The sequence below is a fragment of the Glycine soja genome, chromosome 1 (assembly GCF_004193775.1).
Source record: "Glycine soja cultivar W05 chromosome 1, ASM419377v2, whole genome shotgun sequence".
NCBI classification, from domain to species: domain Eukaryota; kingdom Viridiplantae; phylum Streptophyta; class Magnoliopsida; order Fabales; family Fabaceae; genus Glycine; species Glycine soja.
In genome coordinates, this window is record NC_041002.1 from 55548812 (window position 1) to 55560650 (window position 11839).

At 33.5% G+C, this 11839-nt stretch overlaps 1 protein-coding gene across 1 annotated transcript; it reads right to left on the reverse strand.

Annotated features, from left to right (window-relative positions):
• Window positions 1-510: 510 nt before the first annotated feature.
• On the reverse strand, window positions 511-6002 carry LOC114425034. Its single transcript, XM_028391762.1, has 3 exons — window positions 4694-6002; window positions 1045-1587; window positions 511-849 (listed from the first exon to the last, which is right to left on the reverse strand). Exons 1-3 carry the CDS (start codon window positions 5579-5581, stop codon window positions 745-747), a joined length of 1536 nt encoding a protein of 511 aa, XP_028247563.1. The 5' UTR covers window positions 5582-6002; the 3' UTR covers window positions 511-744.
• Between the last annotated feature and the right edge of the window lie 5837 nt (window positions 6003-11839).

The following is an 11839-nucleotide window of genomic DNA, read 5'->3' on the forward strand; positions in this document are numbered from 1 at the left end:
GAATATGCACACCTTTATCACCCCCCCCCCCCCCCATCAAATTCTTTTGAAATTCTTATTCGTTTCTTTCCCTTTCTTATACTTCCCTTCTTGATAGTGAAAAAGGTCTCGTCCTGAATCTCATTTTTGTCGTGTATACCAATTTACCTAGTGTATTGAAGTACGTACGTCAATAGATTACAGATTCAATTAATTTTGGGGTCTTGTACGAAAAAATACTATTAACTTTTAAGTTTACGAAGTATTATGCTAAATGTGATCCAAAGAAAATGGGGTTAAAAAATTCTGCAAGACCTCTTTTACGTTCAGGTGTTTGTAATAGCAATTTAGTTAACCAAAAAACACTAATTAGTGATTTATGCTTGGGGTATATATATTGAGTGGGAGACTCGTTGTAAAGCACGCATATGATTTTTTTTTTCCTTTTTTTCTGTTTGTTGTGTACGCATCTTAATTCTAAGGATTATCTCCGTCAATGAAAAAAAAATTACAAATTGAACGTCTGAGCTATTAATCTGCAACAGAATTAAGTTGAAATACAAATTCGTAACCAATAATATAGCAACAATTATTATGTATTACAACAAGTACGTTCTTTCCCCACCATCCAGTTTCGGGATACTCAGGAAGAATATAATGGCATTAAAAATTCAAGTAACGTCCAATAAATGAAGAAATAAGGTCGAAGAATATATACAAAGAGCCTAATATATATAGGGTAATATTAATCAACACTTGTCACAATTAAGCAGGTTCACTGAACTCACCATCTCTACATACAGCCACTTCTATCTTCAAGATTCCTGTCTTGTTCGATTTCATCACTCTACAACAGTTTCTCCTTGGGGCCTGCAGCCAAAACATATCAACAAAAAGCCGAAACACCAACATTATTAATTTCTCAATAGATGGTGCCACAATTAGTTTCTTCAAGTTAAAATTAATTACCTGAAGCCTCGAAAGTTTAGAAATAAGATCACTAAAATGACGAGGATGAAGATAAAGTTATAATAATATTTAAGGATTAAGATTTTAATAACTTACTCTATCCCATAGATGCGGGTCTTTCTTCTTATGCACCTCTATTTTGTCAAGAGCAGAAGGATCAGCCATATTCCATCGACATTCTGGAGAAGGAATCGGATCTCTTTCATAATCAGTCACTGTTTGTTGCAAGGTAGAATTGAGTTTTGCCTTTGAAAAGTAAAACACGAAAGGTTTCTGACACGGGTTTCTGCTAAACGGGCGTGTGTTGAAGGCATATGCAGTGTAATCTGCTCTTCTATACCAATTGAGAAATGTTCTTGAAGGCATTTCCATCTCCCGCTGTGTAAATATCCCGCGAAATATCTGAACAGCAAAACCCCATGACACTGAAATGGTCCATCTCCTATTTCTGTCATGGCAAATGGATTGTTGAATGAGAGATGCCGAGTCAAGCTTCATTGGAATGGTTAGCCGTTTAATGGCTTCTACTCTAGTGGCATTTGGGAAGATTGGCTCAACCACATCAAGGTGGTGCAGTGACACCAATGGAGTCACTGGATGAGCTGCAAGAAGCCCAAACAAGTTCCCATACACATCATACTGTAAAGAAAAAAAAAAAGCTGTAAAAACTTGCAAAATACTACAGCAAACAAGACTACATTGATTGTGCAAAACAACAACAACAAAATCTTATCCTAAGTCATGAATCACGCTTCAAAAACAAAAAGTTTGAGGAATATTATTAACCATGAGATACACTGATTCTGCAAATTAAAATCAGAAAGAAATATCATGACCTGAATTAATGATGCGTTGTTCACCAAATAAAATAAATATGTCTATTATTACATAACATATAAGTAATAAACATCTTTTTATATTTTGGATATAATATAGTACTTCTAATGAATATATATATTTACTTCTATTTCCTAGGTTTTTTTTAGAATGGTAATTAATCCAGATGACCAAGCCTAGTTTTGCAATGTCTCCGTTAGCTAGCCCTTCAAGATACAACACCAAATTACGGGCCAAAAACAGCACATGTCCTCATCATTTATAGTGTGGTCTTGCTTGCACAACTTTGGACCTGGCAACTACCCAAAACCTAAGGTCCTATTTGGAGTTGTTCTTAGTTTTGAATTTTGAAATTTTTAGAATTAACAACTAACTTTTAGTTTTAGTTTCAAAAAAATCTTAAATTAATTTTTAAAATATGATTAGTTTCGAAATAAAATCATTTTTAAAGTTTCAAATCATATTAAAATTAGGTTAAGACTATTTTAATTTGTGTGACAATGACGACAATAGTAATCTTAGCAGTAGTCGTATCAGTGATGATTGTGATGATAATAATGGTGACAACGACATTAGTAATATCAATAGTGATGATAATGACAGTGACAATAATGGGATAGTTGAGGTGACAATGGAAAAAATGGTATTGTTGTTAGTAGTGACATTAATAGTGGTGATGACATTGATGAAGGTGATGGTGGTAGTGGTAAAAATATGGATGGTTATGGTAATGTCTAGGGGTGTTCATGGGTACGGGTCATCTGCGAATCTGAATTAACTCAAACCGATCTAAACAGATTGAGTTGGGTAAGTTATGTATTTGGATCAAAATCGAAACGAATCGATCAAAATCGTTTATGTATGGATTGGGTCACGGGTTTAAATTTATAGATCCGATCAAAATCGAATCAAACTGATAAAATTTTTTAGAGTTGTTTGATTTGATTTTAAATACTAATATTGGGACTCCAAGTATTGAAACTGCAAGCGTTGGGACAACTATTGTTGGACTTCTTAAAATATTACTTTTAGGTATATTGTTATTTGTTTACCTTTTTTTCATATTTATTTTTTCAGTCATGTTTATAATATTAATGGATTATATTTTATTTATTTGTATTAGTCATTTTAGAATATTATGTTGATGGCATTAAATGAATTAAGTTTACTACTTTCAAATATTTGATAATATTGTGTTAATTGTATTGGATATTTAGATGAATAATGATATAAAATAGTAGTTTTAAGAAGAAAAAAATCAAATTTAAATGGGTAACTCATTGGCCCGAATCGAACCAAATGGTTCATGATGGGTTGGGTTTCAAAAAAAAATTATAAAAATCAAACCGAACCAAACTGATCAAATTTGATTGGATTAGGTCATGAATTTAACTAAAACCGACTCAAACCAGCCCGCAAACACCTCTACTAGTGTCAATGACAATGATAATAGTGATATCGATGTTGATAATCATTGTGGTGACAGTCAGTTATCACAGCGACAACGATGATAATGATGATAATGATGACGGTGGTGTTAGTGTTGGTGTTGGTGATGTGGTGGTGGAGTGACAATAATAATGATATTAGTTGTGGTAGTAACAACATGATGACAATAAGAACTGCAATTATCAAATGTGGGAAATACATATTTTTTTTAAACTAAAAATCAAATTCACAAATATTTTTTCCTTGTTTTGAAAATAAATATAAAAGTATTTCAAAAATTATTAAAAAATCATTTCAACTCCATTTTTTGTCAAACACATTTTATTTTAAAAATTACATTTAAAAATAAAAAATTAAAAATTTACAATCATCCCAAAATGGATCCTAATTTGTTTAAAGCCGAAATAGGAGATACCTAATTAAACTGGAACTCAACTTGGAGCTCTTGCAAAGGAATGGTAACATAAAAGTCAAATTTTGGAAACCTATGTGAATTTGAAAACATTGAAGAGGCAGTTGTTACCAACCACCATCCCAAAATGTAGCGTGTTTTGTTTGTAAGAGATTTGCAGTTAGATGCAAAATATTACTATTAAACCAACGATCAAGTTCGGTAGCAACTGATTTTCTGTATAGTTTAATACGTTAATAATTAAAGCATTTAAAAAATAGCACCATGCATACATAAAAGAAATTGCAGTGCTATGAATTTTCAAATTCTTCCTTCTGTAGCTAGGTTTGTTCTTAATTTTTATACTCCGATGGTGTCTACTGAATTTAAAAGCGTCAATTCGGCCAAGTAAATTCATTCAGGCTAATCCGTTAAGGGGCACCAAAATTTCATTTCTTTCTTTATCTTTTTAATTTACTTAAATATTTCATTAATATAATAAATAACATGCAAATCAAATTTTTACATAATTTATCTATGAATATACGTAAAATATAAAAAATAAAAATACTTTTAAAAATATTAATATTTTATAAAGAAAATATAATTTAAAAAATATTTGTAAATGTTGTTTAATTTAATTAAATTATATTGATAATTTATAAATGTCTCATTATATTTAATATTATTTGAAAAAATATAAGAAAAAAGTAAAAGTTTTCATTGTGGTAAATTATTTTTCTATCATCATTGTATTTTAATAATAAAAAAAAACTTTTTATCTTTAATACCACCCACACGGTTCACTGATGTCCAGGGGGAAAAAAGTTACGGAAAAGCTGGCAATTGCCAACAACAGTAAAAATGGAAAGCTCTACTGTTCTATTCTGGGAGAGTTCAGCACCTCTCACTCCAATGCAGAAAAGGAAAAGGAAACCTAGTTGCTTTGTCCTTTCTCCAACTCCCACACCAAAAGATATTAATATTAACACCACAAATCCTATGACAACAGTGAATTAATGCATGAGACAGTACGGATTACAGAAGCAGGGTGAGGAGAGAACAGACCTGGTGAAAACCGATTTCCTTAGTGAGTGGAACACCGAGTTCAGCCATGCAAGCTTGCATTCGATCATCGGAGCCATAGAGAGCAGGATAGCGCTGAATACAACGGTCCTGCATTTTGCTCAGAGCTTTGGCCAAAGGGTAGCTTATGGCGAAACCGCCCCCACCATAGGCCATGCCGTAGGAGAAGAATATGTTCTGCAAGTGACTCTCCGACAAGCTCCCAATGTAGTACATGTAGTTGTGGTCGTACTTGTTTAAAATCCTCAGCAGATTGTCCGTCACGAAAACGGTGTCGTCGTCGCCCATCACGAACCACCGCACGTCCTTGTGCCCCATACGCAGCGTTTCCGTCACGATGCGCGATATTCGAATCGCGGAGCGGTGGCCCAGCTTGTTGGTGTATACGAAATTGGAAGTGTCGGTGGAAACCTTGGTTGGTGGCAACCCTTCGCTGGGGTTCCTCTTCACGCGATCGTCCAGCCACACCACTCCCCTCATCTTCTCCTTCTTGTACCAAATCTTTATGTAGTTCTTTCTGTGTTCCCATAGCTTCGACGACGCCGCGATTCCGAACACCAGGTGCCGGAGCTCCGTTTTCTGCCCCCGTTTCCCCTTTCCGGCACGGGAATTGTGGGATGAAGATGAAGATTCCGCTTCCGGCCACTCCGTTCCATTTGAGGAAGAGAAAGAGGTTGTGGAGGAGAGGTGGTTGATGATGAAAGGCGCGTGGTTGCACGTGCTTGATGACGTGGACGTGGATACCAGCTTGAGAGTGTAAGCCATGTAGGTGAGTGAAACCAGGAACATGAGCCATACCATAAGCTTCTGGGAGGCCGAGGATCGTGCACATCGACCCTGATCCCACATTACTTTCTCCGAACCTTTCATTCTTCCACTTTTCTCCTCTCCTCCTGTTTAAATGTGTCAAACTCTTTCAATACCGTTCAGAGTAACAAAAGCTTTTGCAATTTCTTTTTTTAATTAAATATTGAAAATTATATATAAATTAGAGATCTCCTAGTACGTACGAGATATCAACACTGAATTTTAATGTACTTAAAATGAAGAGGAGAGAAGCGGAATATTTTTTTTCCTCGGAAATATCATAAAAATGTAGAGCTAATCAATTAAGTGAAAGAGAATTCACAAGGGAAGCTAGGGTTGCAGAGAGCAGAGGATAGAGTGGAGAGTAGAGCATGCAAAGGTGCCAGGTTGCACACTCTTCCTGAATTAAACCAAGTTCCTTAATATATACCAATATTTTAATTGTACAATAAGGGATCACAGTTAAACTAGAGATGAATGTGTTCGCGTGTGACCACTGGTGTGTGTATATGCATGATATATATGCAAGTGGGGGAGAGTGAATGAATTTGATAATTATCGGAGTTAGTGAAACGTCTAAATTTCTACTTTTATAAGGTTCCTATATATGTTATATGCTATTACCATATATGATAGTGAACAATTTCTACCTCTCTTTGTTTTTGACTCTTCAGGTAGCTAGTTAAGTCCTTAACTACTTTCCTAACAAACAAACTACTCTGTCATCTAAAAACTGGCAATAGTAAGTTCCGTTTGGCTTTTTCTTTCGTTTATCTTGTCGTTAATGACCAAATGCTATATACAACAAAATTACAATACGGATTCTTATTGTTAGCTTTTATTAATATATGTACAAGAATATCTCAATTACTTTTATATAAATATTAAACTTTCGTATGAAAAAAAAAATCTATATATGATTCTTCGTGTGACTAGCTAGTGTTTGATTTAATAACATAACATTAACAATAGTGACCGTGCTTAGCCTTTCTTGTCCGAAACTTCAGACGACAGTTCCTTTTTCTTAGGAATTGCTACTTTTCTTTATAAAATGACAATTTCAGAATTTCTTGACCCACAAAGGAAATCAACACCTTTTAAGAAAAAATTAAAGGAAAACAATAAAGTCAATTCTATGACTTGTCCAGTAACTAGTCGTAAATATGTTGGTTTGGGATGAATTTATATATTCTTTTACGTAAATTATATATATGAATCCATACCAACAGAGACGAAGTGGAAAGAAACAAACTAGAGAAAAACAAGACGCGGCTTCTTTCTTCTGATGTATGTGTGACTACGCACACATGGAGAAGCATCTTGTTGGTCCCCAAGCAAACTATAGACACGGTAAACAAAAGTCACATTTGGTAGCATCTTTTTGGTCCCCAAGTCATCATTTAGAATGTGTTTGGATGGAGAAATTTAAAATTTTAAGAAATTTTAAATTCTAAGAATTTTAAATACTTTAATTGAAATTCTTTTATTTTCAAAATTTTATATTTAAATAAAAAAAGTTAAAATTATGAGGATAAAAAAAATGAATAAAAAAAAGAAAAAATATCATTGGTGTACTAGTTATACGTGTTCCTGAATAGCACTTTAAGGAGAGAATTTCAATTTTTTATCTTTTATAAGAAAATTGAAATTCCAGATTTTTAGTTGTTTAAAATTCTGATTTAAAATTTTAAATTTTTCATAAAAAAATATTCAAACAATAAATTCTAGATTATCAAAATTTAAATTCTCTGTTTTCTAAGTTAAAATTTTCTATCTAAACATACTATCCAAATATACTCTTATTGCATGGAGAAGATTTTGATATTATTATTCTGCCACCAAATGTTGAATACTAATTCTTGTTTTTCTTGCAAGATAGAGGCCAAATAAACGAAAAACGTGAATTTTAGTTTTAAATTTTGTGTTGTCTGGACGCTTTCTGAACATCACGTGCGATCATAAAGAATGAAAGACGACATACGGATTCTGACAAGTGACAATAACATTATAGAATCTCCTTTAGTTGCATGCATGGAGTTTGGTATGGTAACTGATTTTGGTAAATTGATGTCCAAAGAGTCCTTATTTTGATACATATTACTTTCTTATAATTTATTTTTATTTCATTTTTTTCTTTTTTATCTCTATATTTTTCATCATATGACATATCTATCATATTTATCACTTCTTTTTCTACCTTTTCCTTCTTCTCTCTATCTCTCTTTTCCCTCCACCCCAATTCACTCCAAAATAGGGTTAAACATTTATCGTTTAATTTTCATGTCCAAATTAATACCAACACCATCACACATCGATCGAACTTAAACTAATGTATTTTTTTTAATAATGAGAAAAATTACTAATAAGAATAGAATATTTTCATTATGTAAAAGAAAGTTATAACCTCTTCTTTTTTGCATAAGAGAAAAACAATATTTTCTTTTAATAAAATACTACTATACAGGACAACACATAATGAGACATTACAAAATTATGATAAAGAAGCTGGTGGAGAAAGTTGTATTTAGTTTATATATACGAAAATTACACGTTATTCATTGTTATTTAGTGCAACAAATCAAAATAAGAAATTTCATAGCTAGTGGACTAGGGGTCGTAGGGCCAAAATGTTGAGCTCCATGGAGGAGAATGGAAGTGAAGAAGATGTTCCATTGTGCAATTAATTCGTGCGATAGTGAACCTTTACGGGATTACGGATCATTAATTATTAAGAGTGAGGAGCATATATTTGCAACAAGAAGCAATTTCCATGAATTATTAAGAGCGAAGAGCTAAGTAGAGCTTAGAGGAGCGTCCTTCATAAGTTATGATGTTAATTTTACAACAATATGAGATCATATTAGGTCTTCTCCTTCTTCAACTTCCCAACCAACTTGCCAATTTTAATTTGTCCGTTCACATAACCCCTTCATCAATTCCCCCTAAAACAATTTCCGCATGTGTGTGAGATTTCCTTTTCGTACGTGTTTGTGTGTCTATAAGTAGGTATAGACGTTTTGCCAGGTGGATATTAATAAGGTCCTTATAAATAGAACATATTTTTTACACCTACAAAAAGAAAATTCTAGTACGTATATGGGGTTATATTCTCATTTGTCGTGACTTCTCATTCAAAATAGAAAAATATACACAGATCATCTTTTATTTTAAGAAAAAACTTGTTTATTACGAATAACTTTTCGTAAAATTTGACGAATGAATATTATTGGTTGAGATTGTAAAAGCAGGATATTTTTTTGTGTGAAAATAGCATTTTATAATGTATGGTCAGTTATTGCCATCATTCGTGCTTTTGTGCGTAACAATTATCTCATACCAAATAATATTGTCCTTATTTTAAGCATTCAACTAACACTTTATTTTTCTCTATTTGTTTTCTTATCACATGATAATTCTTATCACATATAAATCTTATCGCACCTACAAACTTTTTCTCTTTTCTTACCTCTCTCTAGGTATTGGATATCACATTAGATGTCTATCAAATATTTACCTTCAAAATATTTTGATGAGGCTGGGGCAAGCGTACGTGTAAATTTGGTCATTTTGCATTGCACATCCTTTTAAATAGTTGTGCGTGGCCTCTTCGTTCTGTTGGCTTCTTGGTGGTGCTTTGACGTGATCATTCATAACCAACTCAGAAGGTTATTTGAAGACACTTAATAGGTACCAAAAAGGGGAAAAAAAACAAAAAGAAAATATTTTTCTACGTGTGCTAATTTTTTGTTTCGATAAACTTTGTGTGCTAATTTATACTTTATTAAAATGTATACCGTGCATTTCATGCAAGATTTACTCGGAAGTTTAAAAATGATGAAGGTATCATAATTTCTTTTTATTTTATATGATAAAAAATATGTTAAAAATTTGTCATCACCCTGACCCCACGTTAGTTTCTCCGAATCATTCATTCTTCCACTTACGCTAATTTCTCTCCTCTGCGATACAAAATCCCTGCAGTACCGTTAAACGAAAAAACAAAAAAGGCTCACGAGTAACAAAAGCTTTTGCAATTTTTTTTTTTAAGTAAAAAGAAAAAAAAGAATCAGATTTCCTAGTACGCTCCAGTTACCGGACACACTGAATTTTGAAGAAAATGAAGGAGAGAAATAAAGAAAATTTAATCGGTAATATTTTAAAGTTATGTGCATGTGGGGAGAGTGAATGAATTTGACAAATTCTGGTTATCGGAGTTAGAGAAACGTCTAAATTTCTACTTTGATTAGGTTCCTATACATGCCATTAATTAGCCCATTACCATATATGACAGTGAACAATTTCCACCTCTCTTTGTTTTTTTACTCTTCAGGGGGTTAAGTGGTTGACTACTTTCTATCGCAACAAACAAACTACTCTGTCATCTAAAACTGGCAATAGTAAGTCTCGATTGGCTTTTTCTTTCGTTTATCTTGTCGTTAATGACCAAATGCAATACACAACAAAATTATAATACGGATTCTTATTGCTAACTTTTATTAATATGTACAAGAATATCTCAATAATTTTTATATAATATATTAAATATATCATATGAAAAAAATCTATGGTTCTTCGTGACTTATAGGGATTAATAACACAACATTAACAATATATAGTGACCGTGCTTATAGCCTTAATTTCTCGTCACAATTGGTACGTAGCATATCTTGTAGGTCCCCTGGTCATGATTTATTGTATGGAAGGGAATTATTCTGCCATACCAAATGTTGGATACTGGATTTTTGACAATGTACTATATGAGGGCCGTCCCTGTGCGCGACATGGACCCTGATCCCAAGTTAATATAATATGAAATCTTTAATCTTATTCTTTGACAACGTATCGTGTGAAACCAATTAAGTGAACATCAGAAATCAGCAAGTGAAGTTACTATCACAAAATTGGCAACCTTACAGTATCACAACCTCTTTTTCTCACCACCTGCGTCGAAGCTGCTGGAAAAGTGTACTTAGATAAGTAAGTCAACCTTATCAATATATAGATGAAGTAGAAGCAGAGCACTAGTATACAAAACAGTATTTATTTTACCTTTTATCTATAATTACGAGAATTTTCACCACCTACAATAGTGTTAATATAACTGCCTTTTGTTTTGCTTCCTAATTTGTGCACCCTATTATAACTCGCAGACAAAGAAAATAAAGTATTGAGACTTGAGACTCACGTCTCAATCTCATGGCCATCAGCGCAAAAACACCAGCGAGGGGCATATTTGTCTCGTAGATTTAGGCAATAGCCCCTCTTTCTTCCTACCCTCAAAAAGTTAAACATGGGCCTAATTTTTCCTAGTGTGGGCCTGAGTGGAAGATGGAGTAACCGGGCTCATCCAATGTCCATAGACCCAAATAAAAGGCTCTACAATGCCATGCAGGGAATTGATACCTTATTGCTATTGGCCCCTACATTAACGCGAAAAATACCATTTTATCCTTTCCTCTTCCCTTCACCTTCTTCTCACCAAGATCTGAATCACGCAACCATCATCACCTCCATGCTGCGCAACGGTCCTACCCTGTCTCCTCCGATTTTATTTTAGGCCCAGTTATATCCATTTTAGATGTATGGTTCAGACCAACTTACTATCACAAGATATTAAATTCATTTTCTAATGTCTGTTGAGACAAATGTTCAGCTAGACTGTTAGCTGGAGGTTTTTTTTCTTTTCTGGAACAATGGTATAAATATTAACTAATGAATATTAGATGATTAAGTACATAGCAATAGCATAGCGACGAAATGGACAAAACAAAATTTCCTTTGGCACTTTACATACATCTAAAACTGGAGGTAGCTAACTGATAAGGGAAAAAAACCAATAAAAGAAAACATATATGTTTCCTTGGAGAAGGAGCGCTAAGTAAAAGGGAATACGAATTACATGGGAGCATGAACAGGTAGATGAAGTAGTACAATAAGAACTAATCCTGGTTGAAGCGACTAGCTAGTTTTTCCTTGGAGAATTCAAGCCCGACGAAGAGGCTCTGGAAATCACAGAGATGATCGAATGAAAAGCATTGGCTGCTATCTTGGACTTTATCTGCCCTCTTTTTGGAAGTGGCTTTTGGCTTCTAAACCTGTTCCTGTTGGCAAATTCAGCAGCTGAAACACGACCCATTCTGTTGTTCATTCTCTCAAACAATTAAACTGATCAATCAATATCTTTTGAATGTAGGTAGCAAGTGTTTTTCTGATAAGAAGAATGTATGGTACGTATGAGTTTATATAGAACCCTGAATAAGTTTATCGAAAATTTATTATTTTTAGGTGGTAAAACCCGTGGGCGAGTGATTACAAAAGAGG